Source organism: Dipteris shenzhenensis, chromosome 12, assembly GCF_047967505.1.
Source record: "Dipteris shenzhenensis isolate YYH24624 ecotype China chromosome 12, Dip_SZ_1.0, whole genome shotgun sequence".
Lineage (NCBI taxonomy): Eukaryota > Viridiplantae > Streptophyta > Polypodiopsida > Gleicheniales > Dipteridaceae > Dipteris > Dipteris shenzhenensis.
In genome coordinates, this window is record NC_141607.1 from 11,272,196 (window position 1) to 11,299,967 (window position 27,772).

The 27,772-nt window shown below is 46.5% G+C and overlaps 1 protein-coding gene across 1 annotated transcript in view; it reads left to right on the top strand.

The window, feature by feature from the left end:
* EMB1187 (Protein kinase superfamily protein) overlaps window positions 1-23,944 on the top strand; it is a 39,184-nt gene extending 15,240 nt beyond the window's left edge. The window contains exons 5-11 of the mRNA XM_087382614.1: window positions 786-908; window positions 992-1,083; window positions 6,044-6,128; window positions 6,276-6,381; window positions 6,560-6,626; window positions 23,412-23,504; window positions 23,612-23,944. Of these exons, the coding sequence (XP_087238740.1) occupies window positions 786-908; window positions 992-1,083; window positions 6,044-6,128; window positions 6,276-6,381; window positions 6,560-6,626; window positions 23,412-23,504; window positions 23,612-23,740 (695 nt within the window). The 3' untranslated portion in view covers window positions 23,741-23,944. The remainder of the gene's footprint in view (window positions 1-785; window positions 909-991; window positions 1,084-6,043; window positions 6,129-6,275; window positions 6,382-6,559; window positions 6,627-23,411; window positions 23,505-23,611) is intronic.
* Window positions 23,945-27,772: the final 3,828 nt, after the last annotated feature.

Sequence of the window (27,772 nt, forward strand, 5' to 3'; positions counted from 1 at the left end):
CTTTCATATATTTTGATGGAAGAGAAGATAGTAGCTTTGAAGATCCCCTGGAAACTTATTCTAACAAGTTCCACTTGTCCCATTATTGTAACAAAACATGATTTTCATGCCAAAATATGTGGCCATAAGAAACTCATTCTAACAAAATTCCATTATTGTAATCAAATATAAATTTCATGCAAAAGTAAATGGCCATATTTTTTTCTTGATGATTTCATCTTTTCAATGTGCTTGTTAATGTTGGCAAAGGAAAATATGGGTTCTTCACGTCCATTTAACATTGCATGTGAAGGCCTTAGATGTTTCTTTGTCAGCCATGGAAACATTGGATATCTTACATAAGTTTAACAATGGATGTTAAGATCTCAATATTTCTTTGGTAGACATTAGAATAGATTCAGCGATGAACTTCTCCGAGATAAATTATCATAGCAAAGTATTGCTCAAAATTCATATTTGATAACAGCCATTGAAGTTGTCACCAAGATATTCCAACAGACTGTAAAAGCTACTACCCCTTGACCTCCATTGAAAATGCTACTCAGCAAGGGGTACATTGAGTATGTCCAATACCGTAGATGATGGTCATGGTTGTATGTAGTGGCTGTATAAATATGATATCATGTTAATTAGAGGACATCTATTTTATCAAGGAATCACAGTATTGGTGCAATGACATGTTTGTAGAATCTACATGATTCATGGCAATTAATCTGTATGGACAACAATGAGACCTTGATATTGTTGATGCTGTGTTTTTAAAGGATTTAATGTCTCTTCTGTAGATATGAGCTCTCCCACACTAGGAGCATGTATTGCTAAAGAATTGCGAAGACTCCATGAAGTGAACATTCCTGGCCCAAAAGATCCACAGTTATGGCCAGACATTTTCAATCTTCTTGACAAAGGTTAAGACCAAATCACTGTTATTGTTGAGGCCCCTGCACATTGTTTTCTTTTGTTGCTTCCTAATGGCTAGCAATTCGTGCAGCATCGTTTTTAACATTTGAAGACAGCACGAAGCAAAGAAGATATGCATCAATTTCTTTCAAGCATCTGAAAGAAGAATTGCAGGCTTTAAAGGTGGGATTTGATTCTTTTTCGTTTCTTTTATTATTTTGCTTTCTTTTCTTTATTTTTTTTGGTGGATATAAGTTTTTTTCATGTGATGATAGTCTAAATGTACAGTATAAAAATCGAGTTTAGTTCTTAATGTATGTTTACAGAATTATGATGAGCTTGGTTGACCAGACTTTGCAGGCAAATGCCTCACGTAGTGCCCACCCATGTTCGAGTCCCAAGAGAAAACGGGTGTGAGAGTTTGTCTCTCTAATACAACAAATACGAGGAGCTTCTTTAGATATTGAATACATCTTGAGTTCTATTTACACAAATGGCTGGAGCAATGCTCAAAGTGGCCTTCTTTTGATAGAAAAGCTATCTTGAGGAAGGTCCTCCCTTGCCTGCTATAATCTCTCTCTCTCTCTCTCCCCCGCCAACCTGTGACCCCCTGACATGTTGTAGAGGCATTGCGACTTGCCTTGAGATTGTAGCTCGATGCATGCAGAGATCATCAGTTCACTCACGTACCACTTGAGAGGAGACTGAGGGCGTAGAGTCTTAGACCTCCATTTCTAGTTACATTACATCTAGAGGGGTGTGAGAGGGTTTGATAGACACCTATAGAGGGGTGTGATAGACACCCCTTTTTAGGTGTCTATAGAAGGGTTTTTTTTTCCAGTTACATTACATCCAGAGGGGTATGATAGACACCTATAGTCTCCATATATGGGGGTTTTTCTCTCAATGTCTTGAGTTTCCCATCTCATAGATCTCTTTGGCCTTTTGCAGGTTTTAATAAATCCTGTGTGTGTGTGTGTGTTTTGGACCTATCCCTTGCATGGGATGTCTTTTTCAGATTGATGACAAGGCTTCGAGCTCGTTTTCCATCCACTTCCTTTGGGAAGTAGTTTTGGTTGTTTGGAAGATATGCTCCCATCCCGGAGTATGATAATTTCTTCTCTTGGTGTCGACATTGGGCACTTTGGTCATCGTAATGTGCTCGTACCACTCAACTGTATGAGCACTCTTCAGTGAATGTCTTTCCATACATCCGGGCTTCTTTGTTCGGTCTCTACAGGATGCTTATTCCCTTGGAGACCTTCCTCAGGTCCAGTTGAGAGGTTCTTCATTACTTTTTTAAGTTTCGAGTGGTAGCTGTCCCACTCTGGAACAGCTATGAATGTTTTCTTAATGCAAAATTCCTTGCCAAAAAAAAGAGTATGTATATGTGTATGTGTGTCCATATCGCCTCCTTTCCCTGCTCCATCAAGCACACAAGAAAGCCACCTGAAGGGTCTGTACCTCAAAAGAGTTGCTGTGATAACTAATGCAAAGCGCTTTGTTGGCATGCTGAGACCAAACAAGGACTAGGAATACACTAGAAAAGAGTATCGACGTGCAATAACATATCATTTCTTCACGGTACAACCGGATTCACGAAACAGCCCTCTTCTCAGAAAAAGACTTCCACATATTACATTCACAAAGACACAGCTCGAGGGCCCAGAACACCCTCCTGAAGGTAACTTTATTACTTGAAAGAAATCTATTACAGAGTTCCACAGCCTTCTCTACTGCATGCAGAAGAAACCAGATTTGATTACAACCAAGGAGAGAGGGAGTTAGAGCGCAAAAATAGCAATTGCCCTTCTCCACAACTTGAACTAACTACAAGCCATGAGGTGACCTTCTAGAGCTCTTCAAGCCCATGGTCACATGCGGCAGTGTACATCTCCTAAAATGTAGCTGTGCTCCAAAAAAACAGAGTAATAAACCACTCTTGGAACCTGCACAATTAATTCAAGGCACTCAACCATGGTACCCGTTAATTTTCAGCTCTATAGAATCTTAGACTAATTCTAGTCTCTATGGGTGTCCCCACCATGCAGACTAATGCACATAACATAAATTCTTTGGTTGACCAGGGTCAACCCTCTTTGACCATGATTTAGGACTTTAAGTGCTGAGCTCAATGTCAACTCACTGCAAAAGAGGCCTCTTTATATAGGAGTCAGGTGTCTGCTTGGCTGGCTGACCAGCCCCCTCAAGTCAGGGCTGATTAGGGCTCAGATGGGGCCCAACTAGCTCCCTTTTGATCTTGAACCGGCGTTGATTAAATGGGCCTCCAAGTTGCTGGGCTGACCTGAGGGGGCAGACACATGCCCCTGGCCGACGGGGGCTATCCTGTCTATAAAACCCACCATCCCCTTGTGCTGGGCTCTTTCTCAGTTGTCGCCCATCCTTTGGGCCATCTCTTGCCAGCCTACGTGGAGTGCTCATGGTCATTTCCACGAGGATGGCTGTCCCGTTCCAATTTTTTTATGGACTGGTATGCCCTCACTTGGATGAATCCAAAAAAATTCCAAGAAGGATGTTATCATGCTGCCCATGTGGCAGCCATTGTGCTGCCCTTGTGGAAAACCTTGTATGCCATTTCTTTGCCATGATGCATATAAGGTATTACTCCCCCCCATGCTCTCCTCATTTGGGCTCACAATTGGGGAGTTGACCGTATATTCCAACACCCTCTCTCAATAGCAATGTGGCCTGAAACCACCTGTTGAAGATTGTCCAGCCCGTTAAACCACATCCACAATTCTAGCTGTTCCATGTTCTTCTTTATGGTGACGTGATACATGATCTCCATGTGTTCTGACCAATTCTGGAACACCCGGTCCTTTGGACTTTGCCCCGCTTTGTTCATGCTCCATCCAAGCCATACTAGTCCACTGTTCCTTGATGTTGCCCTCCAAGCAACAACGATTGTCTGGTTTCTTGTGCTAAGCCATCTGATGAACTTTGACTCCACTAGAGAACCTTGCTCTTTTGATCTTCTGGTTTTTGACCCCCTAGCTTGACCAAATATGCAGCACCTACTGATGATGCCAGGGATGCTATGTTTGAATGACATTCATGCAACAAGATGAAAGGTTAGAGCTACTGAAACAAGCATCATCACCCATGCTAGATGCTAAATGCTACAGAGTCATTAAAGCATCAGTGCTACATAGTCCTAACATCATCATCATCATCATCATCATCATCATGTCATCTCAAATCCAATGTCAATTCTGGTCTGGTAGAGCAGATACCGGAGGTCCCTAGAAGGGAGGTCATGAAGAACCTGATGGCAAGCGGAGCTATGGTGGCATAAGATTAGAGATAGAGCATTGGCGGCTATCTATGGGTGTGGTCCGGTGTGTCCCCTGGCTGTGGCTCTGTGTCTGACAAGGGCTGTGGTAACTCCTGTAGGTCGCACCCTGGGCCTGAACATAGAAAGGATGTGTCCAAGCATGATCTATGCGTCCTCCCTCTGTCGGGTGTGTCGTGTCGTTGGCTCTAGATCTCTACCTCGTCGACTACTCGTGGAATGGTAGTCTATGTGATCTGACTAAAAGAACTCTGTGATCATGCTGTGAAATGAGTTTGCCTGCATCGCCAGTCCCTGTCTCTGTAATCTGAGTAGGTGCTCTCGATGCCTAACTGCCTCATGGTTGAAGGCGGCTAAGCATCTCTGATCTGGATAAGAGAGGAAGTGGGGGAGCAGCCCGAAGCTATGTCTAAAGAGACAATAGTAGCGGCGTTTGATCTCATAGTACAGTGGGCATCTGAAGATGAGATGCTCCTTTGACTCGATCTCCTATAGGTCTCACAAGGTATGAATCCGCCTCTCTTTGGGTACTCCCTCAGCTCGCCCACTCTCAAAGCGGAGTCGGTGTGATGACTCCTCAATGAATGGGGGAGATGGATCCGAGTATATCCTGGAGGGTCAACAAAGTACTCATTGGAAATGCACAAACAATGATCTCTATAGAAGCTGAGCTTCATTGGGAGCTAATTCGGTGCCAACCAGGTCATGAATGTGTGTAGTTGTAGGAGGTCCTCGCGTATGACCTGGTTGACCTTGTGATACCCGCGCGGGAGAAATGGCACATCGATGTATTGGAAGGGAGGTGATCTGTCCATGTGGAGCCCCATATCTCTCAAACCACTTGCATGTGTGTGCATACCAGTATCTCTGATCACCCTTCGTTGCTAAGGTCATAGAAGAGGATAGTGCTAGCCATGGTAGTCCGTGCTGCCCTGAAGTGCATTCTTTGACCAGAGCTGTAAAAGATCTTGTATCACTTGTATGCATAGAAGAAGAATTGATGTCTTTATAGCCATACAGTACCCTAGAGTAATCACCTTGAGCTGAGAAATACTGGATAAGCTAGAAACAAGTCGATCATCTCATAAAGCTATCTTTTATCTCAATGAATTTGCAAACCATTTGTATTATGGAGGCAAAAACAGCTTGCTTTTCTAATTGCTTCTCATTACAATGGCATGTTTGACTTGTAGGTTCCTTTTCTCAGTTTGGCACATAAAGTCTTAGGTCCAAGGGCAGCTTTCTTTTTCAAGCCCCATCTGATTTAGAATTGGAGTTATATGGAAATCCAAGACATACCAAGGGCAAAAAGAGTAGGAGAGCAACTCAAGATCTTTTCCTCAGTATTAAGAATTGTACATGTAAAACCTAATGAAGCTAGCAGCTAGCATACAACAAGGAGAAGTCCTTCTTGGATTAAGTTAAACAGGAAGGTAACAAGAAGAGAAGGCAATTTATTTAAACTGATTGACCATTCCTTTGGTAATTTCATGAGAAAGAAAGGATGGAATCTTGTTTGTGTGCCCTTACTTCGTGAGGAACCATGGGAAAGTTGAGACTTAGTCTTATATGTTTTTGCCGAGTTTTTGTATAGGCATGAGATATTTTCTACCAGCACTGTGATATATGTGAAGGAGCACCTCAATAGATTGACAGAAACTCCTATATTCTTTTGATTATATAGATATTTCAGGATCTTAAGGGATTTTTTAGAGTCAGTAAGCGTTTTGGTAGTCTTTTTCTGTTGCATATGGATCGCACAATGTTTGATTGTGTTCACGATTGAGCCTCTTGTCATTTTGTTTTATATCATTCTTTAAAATTTTACAGGATATGAGTGATCTGCTGAGCGCACCTGTTGTGTTTGCTCATAATGATTTGCTTTCTGGAAACTTCATGTACAGTGAGGCTGAAGGTGAGAGTCTCAGTTTCAATGTTGCTCTCTTCCTTTATGCCACCCATCTAAATGGAAGTGTTACATTTTTGTTCTATATGCGCAATGATCTTAAGTGCTTGAGGATATTAAACCTTATTAGAATTTCCTTTCTTGCTTACATTCCAGATAAGCTTTACATAATTGATTTTGAGTATGGCTCCTACAATTATCGTGGATATGACATCGGCAATCACTTTGCAGAATATGCTGGATTTGAGTGTGACTACAGCTTGTAAGCTACCTGCTATACAATATTTTATAGTTGTCATGTACACAAAATATGTGATTTGTGTTGATCTCTTTGTATTTGTGCATGGCTGGTAAGATATGCCCAATCGTATTACGTGGATATGGCATAATTGTTATTATCAATACCTTTTTTCTTTTCTCAAAAAGTTTTTTGTGCGCAGATATCCAGATAAGGAGACCCAATATCACTTTTTCAGGCATTACTTGAATGCTGAAAATCCAAGCCAGGTGAGAATTAGAACACATGGCTTAAGGAGCACACTTTTTTGTTGTTTTCTTGTTGTAATTTGAGAGGTAAGGTTTTTGGTACGCTTGGACTGCTGCAATTGATTTTGGGACCCATTGTAAAAAAGAGTGACTAAAGATAAATATCTTGAAGCAATGCTGCCTTTTCGTACAGCTTTGTGTGAAATCCCCCGATTATCTATCGTGCACTGCCTTTTTTTAATTAGAGGTCACACGTCATGTTGAAAAAAGTGAATGTGAACACACAAAAAACATACGATCTATTGCAATCGAAACCAAACGTTAAGATACTTGAAATTACTATTGCAATAAAATTGCTGCTATTAAGACACTTTTGAGCAGTTCGCAACACACAAAACAGCTTCCAAAATAAATCGCAGCAGTGCTAGGCTCCCTGGAATCAATTTGCAGCAGATCTGGGCACTCACACGTGCGGATGATACAATATCTTGGGGCTAGAGCAAGTCACAATTCAGAGAGAGTTGATTCGCAGCAATAGATAGAACTCTAGGAGTGGGGGAGAGAAGACAAAACACCACACGAGGACCTAGAAATAAGGGCTGGATCGCCCCCCCCCCCCCGGAAGGTCTTTATTGCAATAGAATAATCTTTTTACAACTGGCTATTGAGAGAGCATGGAACTGATTATAACTCTGAATACATGTGGGAGGCTTAGGGCCTTTCTTTTATAGACTTGGCCTAGGAAAAAGCTAGGGCCTGGTTTCTAAAAGCTACTTTTACATAAAAGCCAAGATTTTAGGCTTTTCATCCTAAAGTGGAGGCTTTAGGTGCCTTGTGGGCCCGCTTTTTAAAGAGGTTCCCCCTTGTCCTTGCTTTAGAGCCTTGTTGGACCTGCTTTTTGTGCTTTTCTTCCCAATCTTGGGTTCTTTTTGGGCTCTCTTGGGGCCTACTCATTGCACAAACAAATTCCAACACTTTAACCCATTAGAGGTTAGCGAAATGCATACATTCTTAGTTCTTGGACTAATCCTAATCCCTTGTGGGACATCCCCACAGTTCTCTTTCACCAATGCAAAGCAAAAGTAAAACAATAAAACTTATTCTTAGTTAACCAAAATCAACATTCTTTGACCGAAGTCAATTTCTAATAAAGATTATACTTTATTTCTTGAGAGAAGTACCAAATGGTGACAACAAGAGTGTGTGTAACAACATGAAAAACCAAAATGAGGATGTATATCCTCTACACTGGCACATTAAAAACTATCAGCAAAGCCTCCCAAGTCTCCTTCTCGGCTACGCTCCTGCGAGCTTCCCCTCCCCCCCTCGCTGTTAGCCCCTACCTCCCCTTCGCTCCCCCCCCCTCGCCGCGTCCACCTCCACCCCTCCCGTCCGCCCTCGACCCCCGTCCCCTCTCCTCCCCCCCCCGCCGGCACCCCGCTACCCCTTCGCCTCACCTCCGCTCCAGCCGCCCCTCGCTCCATCCCGCCCCCTCGCTCCATCCCGCCCCTTCCTCCGCTCCATCCCGCCCCCTCGCTCCAACCCGCCCCTCGCCCCCGCTCCAACCCCCCCCCCTTGCCGCCGCTCCAGCCGCCCCCTCCGCTCCATCCCGCCTCGCCTCGCCTCGTCCCCCCCCCCCCCCCCCCCCCTCTTTCTCTCCAGCCCGCCTCGCCCTCGCCCCGCCTCCGCTCCACTCCGCCCCTCGCTGCTCCCTCGCCATCCCCCCGCTCCAACCCGCCCCCTCGCTGCTCCTTCACCCCCTCGCTTCACCCGCCCCGCCTCATTCCGCTCCCCCCGCCCCCCCGCTTCACCCCTCCACCCCCGCCATTCCAACTGCACCCCCCCCCCCCCCCCCCGCCCTCCCCGCCCCTTCCGTACTCCCCGCATCCCGCAGCCTCCGCCCCGCCCTCCGCTTCGACCCCTCCGACCCTTCATTTCGCCTCGCCCGCCTCACCCCCAGGCTCCACCGCCGCTTCATCTCTTCTTGGGTGGCAGCCTGTTTTTCTTCATCGGAAGCTTGCAGTTAGTCTTGGCGGTATGGCGGCCCCCAGCCCGGATCCGGAGGCCCAGTCGGACCCTCCCTCTCCAGATGCCTACCGCGTTATCCTGACAGAGCAACAATCATCTCGTGTTCAGGAGGTAGCCAGTGACTTTGCTCGTACCTCTGTTTACGGTAGAGTCATTGGACACTCCCCCTCCAGGTCTACCATCAGGGACTGGCTCCAGTCCACTCTCTTGCTAGAGGATGGCCATATCGAGGAGGTGGCCCTTATGGGAAGGGGCATCTTCTGGCTCAAACTCTCCAGTGAGAAAGCTGCGAGCAATCTGATTGCCGGTTCCCCCACATCGGTGGATGGGAAGATCATCATGATAGTCCCGTGGTACCGAGGTTTCAGCGCAGCGGATTTCGATACTCGGTTCCGTATACCTCGCCACCCAGTGACACTAGTTTTTCCAGGGCTTGCTACTGAGCTGCGGCCGATTGTCAGGGACTTGGGCTCCCATTTTGGCTGGGTTATGCACGACACCTTTGCCGACGCGGTGACCACGGCAGGAGCTCCCCGAGTCCGTGTGGCTGTGGCGGATCCTGCGACTCTCCCTGCAGTGATCGAGATCGTTACAGGTGCCGGCAGTATCACCCAGAGCATGATAGTCACCGGACAGCCAGGTCAGTGCCTGCGGTGCCATGGCTTTGGGCACTTGGCGGCTGCTTGTCCACGCTTTGCCAGCTCGTCTCGACCCTCCCCGCCCCCGCCCCCTCCGTCCCCACCTCCCCCCCCCGGACAGCCACGTCAGGAGGAGCCGAGGCAGTCGGAGCCTGGGCCAGAGGTAGTGGGCGGTTGGACCGAGGTTCGAAGGAAAAGAGGAAAGTATAAGAAGATTTCGGATAAAGGCAAGGAGGCAGAGGTCACCATTCCTGCAGCTGCACTCCACAGACCTGACAGGCAGATGCCCCAGGGACCTGGGAGAGCCTCTTCTTCGACGGCAGCCCGCCCTCCACAGCCTCAGATCCTCCTCTCTCCCACCCCCCCGCCTTCTCCCCAGTTTCCCCAGTTTCCCCCCCCTTCGCCCGCCCCGCAGTTTCAGCCCCCGCCTCCTTTTCCTCAGTCCCCTCCCCCTCCCCCTCCCTCTCAGCCCCAGTTCCAGATGCATCCCCATCCCCCTCCCCCCCCTGCTCCCCTCGCCCCTCCTACAGAGTTAGCTGCACCGTCGCCTTCCCAACCGAGTGCAGCCTCCGCTCCACCTCCTCCACCTTCTCCGCCAGTCGCCTCCGTGGAGCCCGAGTCGCCTATCCCGCAGCCTCCTCCCCCTCCTCCCCCGCTTGCAGGACACCCGGTGTCTGTACCACCAGTGGAGCAGGTTTCCCTTCCCGCTAGCCCCTCAGTGGCAGACTCAGCTGGGTCTCAGCTCCAGGAGAGAGAGCTCCCTCGAGACTTTTACAGATCTGGCCCCTGGGACTACCTGGATGTGGCCGACCTTGGGACCTTCCCGGCTTGTCTCGACATTAGTATCTTCATGCTCCGCAAAGGGGCGGATGGGAGGATTGGTGCCTTGGCTCCCAGGGATGGCCCTAGCTTCGCCTTCACGTTCCTCAGCGATGGCACCGAGACCTGGACAGACGACTCGGTGTGGGAGGCTCTTAGAGAGCAGACACACGCCCAGATTTGCTCCTGGATAGGCCCGTCCGGTGGGCAGCTCCTCGAGACTCAGTGGTCCGAGGGCGATGTGCGCTTGCGGTGGCGTTGAGCTGCCAAACGTTTCCGATTGATCGTGATCCTCAGACCCCCCCTGGCATGGCCTCTTCCCCAGGATGTCAGAGCTTGGTCCCAACAGAAACTCCGAACCTTCTACGGGATGACCGCTTCAGAGATCTCGAGCTGGCTCGAGAAAGCATTTGTTCATGGCACTAGAGGCCTCTCGCCTTTGCTGAAGGTGTTGAAGAACGGGCAGGACGACCCCGTCTCCCCTTCCAAACCTTCTCACAAGCGGCAGCGCCTCCACTCCGATCTGTCTGATTCTTCTTCGACTTCTTCTGCGAGCAGACAGCTGTTCGCAGCCCCCCATCCCTCTCCATGAGCCTACACCTCGTATCCTGGAATGTGAACGGGTTTCACTCTTCGAGTACCCGTGGTCCCAGGAAGCTCATTTTGCGTCAGGAACTTCAGCCTGCAGTGATTGGTCAATTGGATGTACTGCTGCTCCAGGAGCACAAGCTTTCTGCGGCTCATGCCCGTAGCTGCGGGAAGGTTCTCCCTGGACGCTCCTACACTTATTGGGAGCCTTCGATCGGCGCACAGGGGAGGAGCGGGGGGGTCTGTACCTCCGTGTGCGAGCAGTTAGCTCAGTCAGTTTTCGGTCACGGCACGTTGATCCCAGGCCGAGCCCTTTGGGTAGGCCTGATTTTGGAGGGATCCAAGATAGGAATCCTCAACATTTATGCTCCCACAGACCTCAGATGCAGAGCCACCTTCTGGAGGACACTTACAGGGATTCTTCCAGACATGGATTCCTGGATTGTTGGAGGAGACTTCAACAACCTGGAGACCTTGGAGGACCAGCAGGGTAGAGATCCGGAGTTCACAGGTATGGCTCAGGCAGAGCAGTCAGCTTGGGACTCTTTCATCTTCGCGACAGGAGGGAGGGACAGTTGGAGAGACCCGTCCTTCCGGCGTTGGCACGGGAGCCTGGACTTCTCTTGGGGCTTCCGCAGGGAAGGAGGCAGACTCCTGGAGCGGCTTGATAGGTTTTATGTCAGTGATTGGGCCATCAGCAGAGGTGGCCAGGCGGGCATTGTTCCAGGGACGACACTATCCGACCATGCGCCTGTGCTCCTCTCATTAGATTCGGCAGCCCAGACTCTCCCCCCCCGATCATGCAGGATTCCCGATTCCATCTTCTCGAGGGTGGACGTCCGTAGCAGCATATGCAGTCTTTGGGACAGAGACTGGGGGGAGGGCATGGATCTGGTAGACTCGGTAGCGCAGGCTCTGCAGGAGTCCAGCCAGATCTGCCAGCTCGCAGCCCTACAGGTTCGACAGGATTGGTGGGGCAGAGAGAGAGCTCTTCGGAGGGACCTCGCCTCCATTCAGCGACTTCAGCAGTCTTCCCCGGGCTCGGAGGAGCTTCGGATCCAGGCCCTTCGAGCCAGAGCCCTCTTGGAGGAGACCCTCCAGCGTCGCTCCGAGTTCTCCTATCACGCCTCTCTCTCCTTCTGGGCCCGGAAGGGTGACCGGATGTGCAGGGAGTTCTTCAGGACACACGGCCAGAGAGCTGCAGGTGATCAGCTACGGAGTCTCAGGACAGCGGATGGTCACTTTGTTACGGACCCGGGGGAGGTCCTGGGGTTGGCCACTGACTTCTACAGGACCCTCTTCCAGCAGGAGCCACTTGCCCCTCGTGCTAGTCGTGACCGTGAGGAGGTGTGGAGGCACATTCCATCCCTGGTCCAGCCCAGCATGCAGGCGACGTTGTTGGCGCCGTTCACCGCGGATGAGATGTTGGAGGCCTTGATGGCTATTGATGGGCAGAAATGCCCAGGTGAGGATGGGCTATCCCGAGCTTTCTTCACCTCCTTCTGGGACCAGATCCATCAGCCCCTCCTTGCAGCTCTGCAGGGGATTTTCAGCAGCGGTCAGATGCCAGAGAGCCTTTCCTCGGGACTGATTTGCCTCATCCCGAAGGGAGGAGATAGACAGGAGATCCGCCAGTGGCGTCCGATCACTCTCCTTACCACTGCCTACAAAATCCTCGCCAAGATGATCAGTGCCAGAGTTCGACCTCTACTCCCAGACCTCGTCCATGACACTCAGACAGGCTTTGTCCAGGATCGCAGTATCCTGGATAATGTCTTCACCTTTTCAGAGGCGGCGGAGTGGGCTCAGTACAGCGGTTCACACCTTGCCATTTTACTTCTCGACTTCGAGAAGGCCTACGATCGCGTGGATTGGTCCTTTTTGGAGGGGACTCTGGAGCGGCTAGGTTTCCCGGCAGGCTGGATTCAGGGTATCTCAGCTTTGTACAGGACAACGTCTAGCAGAGTCATCATTGGAGGCAGGATGGGTGAGCGTTTCAGCTTGGAGAGATCAGTACGTCAGGGCTGTCCCCTGGCTCCTTATCTGTTTCTCTTCTTCGCCGAGGCCATGACTTACTACCTTCGGGCGAGGTCCACAGGGCTCAGGGGTGTTCGCCTTCCACTCCGGGAGGACACGGAGCTTCTGGACTCAGAGTACGCAGATGATACAGCCCTTTATGTCCAGGACGATGAGAGGATGCTAGAGAGGGTGCGGATGGCCCTGGAGGTTTTCTGCTCGGCCGCTGGTGCGAAAATCAACTGGAACAAATCAGTTGGTTTTCTCACAGACCCGGGGGCGTGTTCTCAGTGGGGGCGATTCCTGGGCTTCAGATGGATTTCACGTGGACAGACAGCTAGATACCTTGGCTTCCAGGTTGGCCTAGACATTACGCCAGCTCAGCAGTTTCTCCCGGTGCTAGATTCCATCCGACGGAAGCTGGCTTTCTGGAGCACTGCTAAGCTGTCCCTTGCAGGTCGTGCTTTAGTAGTTAACCAGGTCCTTCTAGCCACGGCTTGGTATGTGGCTTCCTGTTGGTGCTTCTCGAGATCCAGCGTGGCACAGCTCAGGAGGTTGGTTCGAAACTTTCTTTGGTCTGGGGAGGATGGGCAGAGAGATACCAGAGCCAGGGTTGCTTGGCAGACAGTCATTCTTCCGCAGGCGGAGGGGGGTCTGGGGGTCATTGATCCAGAGCTTCAGAGTCAGGCCTTGTTAGGCAAGCTTATCATCCACGGTTTGACCCCAGGGGGGCAGACGTGGAAGATGTTACTTCAGCAGGGAGTCGGCTCTTGTGTCCCGCGCCGAGGTGGAGAGTGGCTACCGTCCTTCAGGTGGATCTTCACTTCCGCCCCGCTCACTCAGCCCCGCTCCCCACTCGTTCGTAGCCTCCTCATGGTTTGGAGGCGGCTCCGTCTCAGTCTCATTCAGTCCCAGCCCAGCTGTCAGGAGGAGATCGATCGCCAGCCGCTCGTCTGGAATGGGCAGGTCAGAGACGCCGAGGGCCTTCAGTTGGGGGAGAGATCACATATCAGGTGGGACGGCTGGATGAGGGGGCCAGCCCGGTCCCTTCGAGTTTGGAGGGATACGTACAGACATCTGGAGATGGCCGATCTTGCAGACGCAGCGGGAGGTGCACGCGGAGTCCAGGCGAGACGCACGGAGATCGACGGTGCGATCCCAGCCGCTTGGTTGGCCCCACCTGAGCCTCAGGTCCTCATGCCTGGAGACACCCACTGGCTGGGACAGTTCACCCCCCGTGGCATCCCACTGGTGGTCGCAGGACGTTTGGATGACTCCTCTATCGCCTTCTTCGCGGTTTCAGGGGACGGACGACTCAGGAGAGAGGATGCGCTCATCGACCCCCTACTCCCGTGGCAGAGGGTTAGGGTCGTAGGCCTTCTGGGGAAGGTCTGGCATACCGACCCCAGTATCGAGCAGGACCAGTTGCAGCTTTGGCGTCTTTGGCTCTGGGAGGGGCGGGCCTTGTCAGAGCTTGAGTGGGACCCAGGAGAGTGGTGGTGGCCAGAGATTGTGACAGGACAGGGGCCGACTTCCTTCTTCGCTTACAGCACGACTCTGGGCAGGCGAGTTCTCGGGAGGATGCAGAGCCGCCCCCCCACCCAGCGTCCTAGCTGGTACGCACAGGGTATTTCCAGGTTCTTTTTGCAGGCTTTCTGGAAGGCCTTGTGGGAGAGCTGGCGGCCGCGGAAGATCTCATACTTCCTGTGGCTTCTTACCCACAAAGGTCTTCCAGTGGGGAGCTGGTTGAGGCAGATAGGCCAGGACGGTTGCTGTCAGATTTGCCATGCGGATGAGGAGTCACCAAAACACTGCCTGTGGAGCTGCACGCGCGCCCAGGAAGTGTGGAGGTGGACTTTCGGGCTTCTTACTCGTGCAGCACCAGAGCTAGGAGTGATCACTTGGGGCGCGTTCTGTTGGTGCAGCACCGCACCTGGTCTTCATCACTTGTTCGAGGCATGCCAGCAGGACCCCACTTTCCTTATCATACAGGGGACGTGGGGGCCGCTCGAGGGTATCCCACAGCACCTAGCAGAGGCTGATACAGGAGTTCGGGAGAGGCAGCCAGTCTGGGAGATTATCAGCAGCATTACAGGATGGCACATCTGGACCTCGCGCTGCGCGCAGATCCTCGGCGGCACCTCCTTATCGACTGCCCAGATCATGGCGGAGATTTGGAGTGAGATTATTCATACCCTCAGAGGCCAGTGGGACCAGATTCAGGGAGACTCCCGGGCTGGTCAGGAGAAGCGGAGACGCTTCCTCCAGGCTTGGGATACACAGAGCCTCTTCTTCGAGCAGACTACGCAGGGCCTTCGGTGGCACTACTCACCACCCCGATGGCTGTTCATTCACACTCAGCATATTCCTCCGTGAGAGTATGATTTATTATGCTACCTTTTGGGCTGCGTCCGGTTTGTGAACGCAGCCCGTCAGCTATAAGCTGACCTCTTGTATCTTGTTCTCGAAGTAATATAATTAGAACTGTTTTTTCGGCAAAAAAAAAAAAAAAAAAAAAAACACTGGCACATTAACCCTAATACTAACCCTAGGGGGAAAAACCTCCTAATTGGAGTGGAAAAGTGTTGCAAGGGTAGGTTCACATGACACTACTCGTAATCTAACAAATCTCCTTGTAGTGAACATTCACAGAGAAATGGATCAATCACCAAAAGGAAGTAAGCCTAAAGCTTTGCGGAAAGCTTTTAACTTTCCTCCGTGTAGTACTTTGGTGATGTAGGCTGACTTCTCTTGCAGCAGTCGCTCTTTGACATAATGATAATGTGCCTTAATGTATTTCATGCGAGCATGAAACATAGGATTCCGTGCTACTGCAATAAGCGCTTGGGCTGTCGGTGAGAATAGGTGTGAGTGGCTGCAAAACCCTTGAAGATCTGCCATCAATCTCCAGAGGCATACACACTCAACCATACTTCTGAAGGCTGCTCTCTACTCAGCCTCGCATGAAGAGGTGGCCATAGTGGGTTGTTTCTTGCTCAACCAAGATATCCATAAGCTGCCAAGAAGGAAACGATTTCCATTGATGTGCTGTCTACTATCATAGTTACCAGCCCAGTCTGAATAATTGAATACATGGAACTGAGACTCACCCCACTGGCACAAAACAATCCTAAATGTTGGTGCCCTGCAAATATCTAAAAATGGTTTTACTGGATACCAGTGAGTGGCCTTTGGACTGTGCAAATATTTGCTCACCTGTAACACCCCAATCTGAATATGAGGACATGCCTTCCATACTTAGTGAGGAAGCGAATAGCCTGACTGCAGATGGTAACATCAGATGGTTTAGCATCATCATACTTGTTCAGCAGGAGCTGCAATTGGCTTACAATCCTGTATAACAGTCTTTGTATATACTTGTATAGCAGTCCTTGTATATACTTGGACTGTTTCGTGGCAGTGCTCTCTTGTGACTGCATAAACTGAATTCCCAAATAATAGTGTGACATTCTAAATGAAGCTTCAAGAAGTTTCTCTTGATTGGTGTCTGTGACCAGGACATCATCCACATAACGGATGACCATCAACAAATCTCCCGTCTTTCTTGACATACAGGGTACTTTTAGTTGGACTGTTGTTTAGCCCTTGGCTGATCAAATAATATGAATCTTCTCATACCAAGCCTGTGGAGCTTGTTTAAGCCATAATTGCCTTATGCAGCTTGCATACTTTATTTTCCTGGTGAGGCATACGCAAACTGAATAGTAGTAATTCATGCCGGTCCAGTGCTACGAAAGCCAGTCAGTTAGCGAGTACGCTAGGGTCGGGCCCCCCGGGACTTATTTATCTCTTGAAACCGATAGGTTGACTCACATTGACTTCCTGATGCAAGTCCCTACAACTGTATTATGTTCCTGTAATAGTTGCAAACTGTCATGCATAGCTCACATGGTCAAATCTAGTATGCACAAATTTGCATCCTTCATTGCAGAAGGTATTGTGGCCACATAAGCATTGCATGCTGTGGTCATGTGTATCCAACCGATATAAACCATGTTAGTCTTTTCTCTATCTCTTATAATGCCGTGATCATCTCAATGTGACAGCATATCCTCTTCCACCAAAGAGGAAAAAGAAAGCAAATCCTTCTTTATTCTTGAAACATATAAGGCATTTGGAAGACACAAATAAGTTCCATCTACTGATGATAAGTAATCTTCCTTCATAGAATATGAAGAAATATTGGTGCAAGATACTATTTTTCCAATAGCAGCAAGCTGCAAGTCAACAAAGAAAAGTTTCCTGGAATCTTAAGTATCAGTCACACTCCCTTTATTAGACCCCATAGACCCTTGGCAACTAACACATTCTTTACCATGAAACTCCACAAAGAATAATTGGTGCTATCAAGCTTGTCCTCCTGGAACAAAGCTCCACCAAACAGGTTACAATTTGAACATTGCAAGAAAATCTGCAAAAAATATGAGCTGACCCCTACTACTGACTGCTGCAAGAGAACTTGTTGCCTTGACTGCAAGCTATTGTTGACTTGTCACTGTTGTGCTATCGATGTGATACACAGGGTTAACATTGCAGATAGGACTGACGTGGCACATGGTTGACGTAGTGCACTACTGACGCGGCACACTGTTGACTGTTGCCCTGGGGTCGCAAGGATGACGTGGGGCCTGTTGCACCACCAAAGCCCCCTGTGGGTTGCACTAAGTGTCAATGGCGGAGTCGCTTTGTTGGTGTGCCACTGGTTGGTGGACAAACACGAGAAACGAGCAGAAGGTTCAGTAGAAGTCACTGAGTGTGAACGCGATTGATCTTGTTGACTTGAGCTGAGGCTTGTGTCGATCGTCTGCTTGCATGGGTACACATCGTCATTTGCTGCGTGGAGGGTCGAGACTTAGGCTGGAAATGGTGTAGGAACACGAATAGCTCTGAAATCATCTCTAAATCAGAGGCGACAACCAAAAATAGGTGTGGCCAGTCGAAAGGCAGTCAAACATCTCGAAGTGACGCCTAGAAACTTATACTGAAGGTGGCCTGGCAAAAAATTAAAGGCAATAGTTGATTGAAAAACTGAAGTGACTTTATGCCAAAACAGGTGGCTGTTGAACCAAACAGGGCTGATCAGCAGCTGTATCGCGATAGAGCTTGCCTTTGAAAGTGCGAGGCAGTGAAACAGACGCGGGCTGATCAGAATCGAAGCAAGCCAGTTGTGATACCGAATGTTGAATAAAGTGAATGTGTAATAAAGCGAATGGTGAACACACAAAAACGCACGATCGATTGCAAGAGTGTGTCACAACATGAAAAACCAAAATGAGGATATATATGCTCTGCACTGGCATACTAATCTTATTGGGGAAAGTACCTTCTAACCAGAGGGCAAAAATGTCCGAAGGGTAGTTTCACAGCATACTACTCATAATCTAACACGTCAAACGCTTGTTCATACGACCAGCTCCTGGCAGGAGCACAGACAGTAGTGGATCAAGACTTTAATATCCGAGAAGAGCCACTTAGTGGACAGTGCCAGGCATGCAACCGTAAGCCCAAGCTCTAGACAAGGATGAGGACAGAGCCATGACCAACGAGTAGGCACCCCATCTAAGGCACTCTCATTGTAGCCTCGCAGAAGCCCACATTGATTGGAGATTGTCTGATCTAAGACCTTGAGCCAACTGCCTGGAGACATTACCCCATTCAAGACATCCTCAATGCCACATCAATCTGTCATGTACCCTCATGACTTCCCACGAGTGTCTCATAAGAGGAGTAGGGGCGACAATTGCAAATGGATGAGATGTTCTAGAGGCAGAAGGATTCCCTGTGCGATTGCAGTCAAATGCTCAGGAGCTTAGGCTACACACACATAGTTTAGTACTACTTCTACTTCAAGTTTTGACGTTAGATTCTAAAGGTGTGTTAGACACATGCAGATTGCCTATTAGGGGTTATTATTCTCATGGTGTAACTCTGATTGCCTCATAGCTCTCGTGTAGACATTAATAAACCAAGAGTATGCCCTACAAGAGGACCCTAGCAGTTGATTTCAAAATTTTTCTAGAGACATCAAGACTCCCAGTCGGCAGGCCCACTTGGAGCCTAGACTAGTTATGACAAATGCAATTGGAAATGATAGGAGATACTCCAGGACATGGACTCTCCTTTGTTTCATGTCAGTTCTCATTTTATTTTAGTCAATACTTTCTCTTGGAGGTGTGATAGAAATCTGTAGTTCCCCACATGTTGATAAATCTCTCTCTCTCTCTCACTTCTTTTTGGGGGGTAATTTCACTGTTATAATATTACAGTTTCAATACTTTACAAAGAGATTCTCGAAAGAGTAGAATCTCATGCACATCAAAAACACAAGAAAACAATCTCCATGCAAGAGCTATGAAGATCACCCTCTTGACAGGCATCATAAACAGATTGCTTCATGGAGGCTCTGAAGAACTGATATGGCTGAGTAAACTGTCTGTGTAGATACGCCATGTTATGTTCAGTCCTCAAAGTCCAAAGAGCTCAATATCTAATCCAAAAAAGGAGCAAAGAATATTGAGTCAGTGGAGCAGGACATCTGCCAAATAGCCAGAAAAGTTTCCCAAAAGTTGAGTTAGGGAAACGAAGCCTCAAGAGTGTCCAAATCTGCTGAAGCAATGATTTTGTGCAGGGGCAATGCTAAAACAAATGAGCTATTGTCTCAGTTGGTGCAGTACAACGGAGACGAGGCTGTGGCTATTCTCCGCTTTGCCAATATTACACCCACTGGTAAAGTACCTGTCATGCACCGCCACAAGAAGAGTTTTTGTTTCAAAGGTAACTTAGCATGCCACAGTGCATCCCAATTCTTCCTCCACCAAGATAGTGGTTTTTGCATGTGTCACAGAGCATTGGCATGATTATGTATCCAAGGCATGGGCTGCAACAACATGTATGTTTTGATAGATGTGAGCTTACAAAGAGGTACAGGACGGAGATTTAACCCAACAGGCTGTAATTTCCATTCAGCCAATCTCTATCTAGTTGAAAGGGGAGGGATTGGCAAGAGTGGTTGCAGCAGATCCTTAATTTGGTTCCAAATATTCGTGTGATGCATACCTAATCCATAAGTAGCCATAGCCTCATCCAGCACATCAGCTATGTAATGAATGCCCCTTTTACTTAGATTATATGCCCTGACAGGCTCCTGCAGTGCAAGTGGAGAGTCAAAAACAGCACTCCAGTAAATACTCTCCATGCGTAATGAGCTGGCAGCAGGATGTGGAGGATCCCACTTAATATGTGAGAGCACCTGTTTCCAATCTTGGATCAAAGCAGTGACAAATGGGTTGCGTGGAATCTTTCCCACATATTGGCCCAGTATGACTTCCCATATATCAATTTCCCATTTGCCAGCATCAGTAATCAAAGTATGACACATATGTGATAGCATAAGTGTCCATGGCTGAATCCGCTGAAAGAAAGTAAGCATCATTGAAATCTTTCGGGACAATGTATGAAGGCTAAGGTTTAGCACATTCAGCCCTCCATTTCTCCTTGGAAAACATACTTTATCCATTCTCAACAACCTCAGTGCCTTGACTGAAGACTTAGTTTTCCAAATAGAGGCAAATAAAATTGAACATAGGCCATGACAATGGATTGCACTATCCGGAGCCTAACATGAAGAGGCCATGTAGAAATCTTCCAGTAATGCAGCTTAGCATGAAGCTTCTGAAATATCCATTTTAGCTGCTGCTTCCGAGTAACCAGCCAGCCAATAGGATAGCCCAAATGTTTGATTATTGCCTGTGACTCCATGATTTGCCTTGGCCAAAGAATAGCATGCCAATCACATTGTTTCAGAGGTAGGAGTTTGGAATTTTCAAAATTAACATAAAGACCTGCTGCAAGGGAAACAGAGAAAGAGAATCCATCAAATTTTGAATCTCTCTCTCTCTCTCTCTCTCACACACACACACACACACATAATTTTAAAAAAATAGTGAAATCATATATTTCTGTGTGGGAAACCTCCAAAAGAGAAAAAAAACCCACCATGAAGTACAAAAGTTAAAAGATTACAAGTATGCTTCTGAAAGAAACCTAAGAAGTCTGCCAGATAAGATAAAAAACTGATTACAAGTCACTTGGAGGAGGATCAAGTAAAATATCCTCTAAAGTGAGATTATTAGCTTGCAGAAAACCATGTAACGGAGTGACATCACCATCAATAAAACAAAGTTGTTTTTTGCCCTTGTGGTTCTTCTTAATATAAGCTGGCAACCGGAACTTTTGAACCAGAGGATAAAAAACCTGTCTCAACCAAGGATGAAAAGACTCCAGAGAAAAGGAAACATCTGCAGCTGAAGATGAAAGGCCCTGTAAAGATGGCTGTACTGTAGTAGAGTTCTCAATCAAAGGAGGTTGAAGCTCCAAGGAGAAGGGAACATCTGCATCCTGAACATTTACATCCTGAGCTGAAAAACATTCCAAAGTTTCCTCTAATGCAGGAAGTTGCTGGAGAGAAGAGGATTCCATGACATCTTGCATAACAGCAAAACTTTCCATCAGAGAGGAAGCATCCAACATTGCAACTTCGCTCTTGGAAATAGAAACAACAGCAGGATCACAAGGAACAAGAGAATCTGTAGTAATAGGATCCGGAACTGCCAAAACAGCAAAAGGATTGGAATCTTTAACCGCCGTGTCTGCCTGAACTCCTCTCCAAACCTTAGAGGGTTTAGCAAAATGCCTAACTTCTTGTATGGTAGAAGAAGAGATAGGAACAGGAGGAACTGGAACAGGAGGATCAGAGGGCTTCTGAGCTGAAGCTGAAGAGCATGGAGAAGGGCATACTCTAGCAAAATGGCCCAATTGCCAACATTTATAACATGCATTAGGAAAGGAGGCAAAACGAAGTGGAATCCGGAGGGAGTGAGGCAGTCCAAAATCCACTCCAAGCATGAAGGAATCAGCTGCTCCGTATCCCAAAGAACACACACCCGTATATCTCTGCTTGTGACCAGAAAACCCTGCTTGGGAATGAAAAGAACACGGCCTAGCAGAGCGGCCAGAGAGGGCACATGCTGAATAAGAGGAACCGGCAAATCTTTGAGAGTAATCCAAACAGGACAAAAGCTAAGGAGTGATCGGGCTGGGTCAAATAAAGGATCCCAAGGCATAGCAACCGCAAAATGACCTGCCTCATGTACTCCACCCAAAGTACACACACACACACACACACACACACACACACACATACAGAGGTACTAGAATATGGATTTTAGAGGAGCTCACCCTGACTCAGCTCAAGGCAAGAAATGCAGAATTGACAAAAGTAGAAGTAGTTTGAAAGGAAGGAAAATGCGCTGTTTATTGAGATGGCATAGCACTAATAAGAGACTTCAATCCTAGACCCAAAGGCTCTCAGCCTAAAAATGATGCAATGAAGGCCATTTCACAATAGTATAATGTAACATTTTTTATTATGCTTATGTCTTTCATTCCCAATCACTCCCTCATACTCAAGAACATGCCCACCCAGTACCCAAGCTAATCATGTACATCCTCCGGCACAGTCCGCTGTTTCACAATTCACTGTCATTTGTTAACCCCTTCACAATAACTTATCATCAGAGCTTGCAAAGATCTCAAATCCATCCTTCTTCACCAAGGCTATGTACTCCTGATAAGCTCCCTACTTTGATGCCTGCTCCTACTCATAAGGTTCCTACTCCACACCCCTTGTATCCTTATCTCAGCCACATGGGTATAATAATAAATTTAAATTCTGAATGCCTAGACCCTTCCATGTATCCTCAAAGGCCATGCCACATAATACGTCTTCTATACCTTCCAATGTACCTTCCATGTTAATATGAAGGGAGTGAAGGTGGATTCTAGCAAGAAATGAGATTGGCGAGATGAATTGCAAATTCAAGGGACGGACTATGACATGTCTGTGCTAAAATGAGATGAGGTAGCTGAAGGCAAGAATGTGTGTTTGAGTGGTATGATATGGGGCAATGAAGACAACCATGAGGACAGTTACAGCTGAGGGTTTGGATGAGCAAACCTTCAGAAGTCTTTACGTCTTGGCTGTCCATTTGCAAGGGGAAGATATTAGGATGGATACGAGCACGTGAATCAGTTGAAATCGTCATCAAAGAATGTTTGCAGAGTGGCTCAATGCGTTGATGCAGAATTTCCTGGTAAAACAAGTTTTGCACAGCCATAAACATGATCAACTAGACACTGCGACAGTTAAAGCAACAAGTATAGTTTAGCAGAGTGATTGGGGAGCATCCACGACATAATAAGAGTTAGGAAGAAAAAAATTAGCACCTAGGTGCAATAGGAGATGCTCTTCAATGCAACGTACCAGTGCACGAGCTCTCATATGCTGTTTTTTTGGGAATCTGCCCTATAAAGACCCTATAATACCTACTTGGCTCAAAGGGTTTTGTAAAACCTTCCTAGTTCTACAGAAATAGACTGCACAATTTTCGCACTTGACACTGTCAATGCATTAAAAAATGGTTTGGTTTCTCAAGGGTTTTATAATTTGTGGATGTATCTATCTCAAAGACTATGTGTTGATGTGTTCAATGGAAAGAAAGTGATTAGTAAGCTAATGCACACACCAACAAAATTTGTGACATGAATCTATAATTAGAGTATGACGTACTGATACAATTTTCAGAGTTGCCGAGTCTGTTATATGGATACTCAGCCCTTTATTACGTTGTACATGTAGGTTTCAGAGGCTGAACTTGAAGAACTTTATGTGGAGGCCAACTTCTTCTCTCTAGCAAGCCATTTATTCTGGGCTATATGGGCTATTGTTCAGGTATTAGTGATGCTGAATGACAAGCTGAGAGTTGTGTTTATGCACAGTTTGGTATTCAATCAGATTTGGAAATGTATTGCCATAATCCTTGTGTGTTAACTGTGCAGGCTAAATATTCTCCAATCAGTTTTGATTATCTAGATTATTTCTTTCAAAGGTACACAGAATATGAGAATAAGAAAAATGAATATTTATCCCTTGTTACAGTCTATTTGGCCAAAGTGAGACAACAGTAGCTGGATACGTTTCTCCTTCAAATTAGCTTTGTATGATATAGGGCTGCATTTTTTATTTAGATCCAGGATACATGGACATGTTTCAGAAGTAAAGTTTCTTTGCTAGTAAACTTATCTCGGAATCATTTTTGTTGTCCTCACTTGGTTAAATGAGCCGATGATTCTTTTTTAAATGTGGGACATGATGTGGCTTTTGTAGTTCCGTAAACATACTTCCATGCAGACTTTCTCCCTTTGTCCTTCTTTGTCATTGATTGAGGTATGTTCTGGTTATGCTAATGCCATGATTAAATGTGCGATCATTTTTTCTAAATTCTTAGCATGGGCTCTATGTGTGTGTATGCCCATGCTTGTGGACGTGTTGGTGCATGCATGTGTTCCAACTTCACGATACGCAGTGATTTCCCCCCCTTTTGGGTTTGTTCGGGCCGGAGAAAGGGGGAACAAGTAGGCAAGATCGGGGCAAGGATAACTCCCGCCATCAAGATATAAAGTCATTTAAATCGTTACTATGATCTATGATAGTTTGAAGATAGTAAAGATTTTTCTTTGATGGATGCATTTGAATTTGATATAGTAATTCACTTGAACACTACGAAAAACATATCTTTTGTGCTGAGGTTTGTACAAGTTCATTCTTAAGGGATTGTTGAACCATCAATTAAGACTAGTACTAGGATAATTTTGAATCTTCCAATTTTGTCTCTTTTGAAATCATGTGGAACAGCGTCATAAGTCAAGTGGAAAATAACACAAATTGTGTAAAGATGGATAGTTGGTGAGTTGTCTCCCTTGGTGAGTGATAGAAAGTAGAATGGGAGTTTGTGCTCAATTTATGGTGGTTCGTGAGTGTTGTCAATATGTAGAGGTTTCTCTTGATCTCAACATAAGTACCGTTTTTTGTTGCAAGGTTGTGGGCGAAACATTTGTTGACAAAAGATAAAGGGTGGTGACCGTCGATGGTGGTCCACCCTCAAATGCTAGACCCTAGCCAACTAGTACCTAACTAGTACTCTTATGCTAGACCCTGGCCAACTAGTACCATTGATGGTGGTCCACCCTCAAATGCTAGACCCTAGCCAACTAGTATCGAATGCTAGACCCTAGCCAACTAGAAGGAAAACACATGCATTCTTTTGGCAAATCTCTTAATTTAAAGAACTTGAAAATTTTAAAAATAAAGATTTGCAATAAATAAATTACCAAGCAAGTGGATATGTGTTTTGTGACGAGAAGTGATATTTATCCTCTTCCTCTTAGACTCTGCTCTGGCTATGAAGTTCATTATATGAAATAGCGAATCAACACGCCTTTACATTAAGGCTCTCTGTTTGACTTTGAATGGTTCCCAAGTTCGGCTCCTTGTTTGTCAAGTGGAACTCAACTTTGTAAAGTTATGGCAATTTTTGCCTTACTATCAAGGGTCTAGCATTAGATGTTCATTTTTATGTTGGTCAAGTTGATTGCTCGACTCTAGTCGCCTTAGCTCTCTTCCAATCGACTCGTAATGGGAAGCTGCTGTTGCCACACCTTATTGGTTGTTCATTTCATAGTTTCTTTTCGAAGTTACTCTTTCTAAGGTTCCTCTAAAGTTTGTGTGAACTTCAGCTCATCTAGTCGAACTCGGTTCAATTCAATTTTAGTAACTTCAGTTTGGTTTAATTTAGTCCCTCTAGTCAGTCAGTTCAATTGACCCCAAGTTGGTTTGAACCCTTGTCCCACTTGGAAGTTAGGACCAACATTGGGGTAGGTAGATTTATGCAGGACAACATGGAGCCTACCAACATAAAGTCGTTTGCTACCTTGCGCTCGGCAAGCAAGGTTTCTTACTTCACTATTGTAGCTTTGCCCCAACTCTTAGTGCAAAGACACATCACCAAATGAAGAACATTTCAAATCCACAGGAGCGTATCTATTATCTAGAGCTTGAAGTTTGAGGGTGCAAGATTTGGCTTGCAGCTTTAGAAAGGGGAGTTCATGATATGGAGGGTAATGGAAAGTAAGAAATCGACCATGAGATAATACAAAAATGTAATGCATCTCCATCGACACCGTAATCGGTTTCTAAAGTGAAGGACATGGTCACTACTCTATGTGAAATCTATGAAGCAGGAGATGATTGCTAATGTGAATATCAAAGTGAATAAAGTTGATCTTTACAAAGAAATGAAAGAGCAAGAATCTCGAATGAATAATAGGATGATCCTATGTGTTGGGGGTTTAAAAGATGGATGCCTTCATGATGATGAAGAGAAAGACATCGAGGATATAATCATATTGCCTTAATGATATTAGCAATATCTGTCAAACTGGCACTCAAGCCCAAGTCTACTTTAGACGAGCAACAAGAGTTAAAATCTGAGACAAACACATAAGTTGAGGGTGACAAAGATTTGGAATATCTGAGGAGCTCACTTTTACCCAACTCAAACAAAGAAGTAGTGAACTTACCAAAGTAAAGGAAGCACACAAAGCGGGCAAATGAGTAGATACGGAAGCATTGTTTAGGGATTTCAAATCTAAACCCAAAGACTCTCAGTCTTAAACTGATGCTATAAAAGCCACCTTATGACAGAATTAGAATGTAGTTATGCCCTATAAATTCTGTTCTCGATTTAGTCAGTCAATTTTTTGATGTTGTACTTTGTCTCATAGATCCGTGAGGTCTTCTGCAGACGTTCTCTCTCTCTCTTCAAATGGGATCAAAGTGCAAACCCCCTACTACATCATGCTAGTAGAGACAAGACTAATACCCCTCGAAGGGAACAAAGTGCAAACCTCTTACTACATCATGCTAGCAGAGACAAGACAAGACTAATACCCCTCGAAGGGGACGCTTTGTCTCAATATATAGCATATATTCACAAGGTAGAGAAAAATGGATCAAAAGTTTACATATTGGTGTTAGGGCCAGTCCAATTCCAAAAGTTCTTGCTTTGTGATTGTTCTTTGAAATGCTTCCTCTTTTGTGCGATCTATTTCATGTCACATGAATTTTGCTAAAGAGCTACAAAATTTTAGAAGATTGCACATCCATTAATAAATACCAGTCATACTTTGAGACTAGGAATTGATTACACACACATGCATGCTCACATGCAAAACAAAAAGTTTGAATTGGAAAAAAAAAACTTTGGATGCATAGGGATATACAATTCTTAACATGGAGTGCCAGTTATATTAATTGAAGACTCATTACCAGTCCCAAGTTTTATCTAGAATGCCACCTTGGACAGACAATGCCAGGCATGCTTGATTACGTTAGGCTAGTTGATGCTCAAATGGCTACTTGTGAATGGGTCACAACATCATTCTAGGAAAGAAAGAAGAATAGTGTTTCAAGACCATTACTAATCCTATTCATTAGGGGAATTTTGGACTAAAAAGTGGCCTCTTGCATTAGGCCCTTAAGATTTCTATAACCTCAAGATTAGCAAGCTAGCCAATGGGAAGGCTTGGGCATTAAAAGAATCAAAGATTCCATATTGGCCTCTGATTGGTGGAGAGGCATCACTTGGTACCCATTCCCCATGACTTACCCCCTTGCCCAAACCGCCACCTGGGGCATTTACTCACCCCTTGACTTTTTAATGGTCCCCTACCCTCCTTCCTCTCTAGTGGTGGGCCGAAAATCGTGCGTATTTTTTTTCCCTCCAAAAAAATTGATATTTTGGAAAAGTGTCCCTACCCTCACAAACACCTCCCAAGAGGCCCCCAAACTATCCCCATTCACTCACCACCTTCCTCTCAGCCTCTAGTCTCCTCTCAACCTCCTTCTCTCTACCTCTTCCTCCCTCTTGGCCACCTTCTTTCAACCTCGCCTCCTCTCAATCTCTCCCTCTTTGCTTGCTCCCATTCTTTCTATGATGTTGAAGCGCTCCTCCTCCCCTACTCTACCAAAGCTATCACTTCAATATTGTGTAGGTCACATTTTGAAGGACGACAATGATGTTTGGATTGCTCACTAGTGTAGGCTAATGTCTTGGGTTACAATACAACCTTCCTATAGGTCCATCAAGTTTTTAAGAAAGG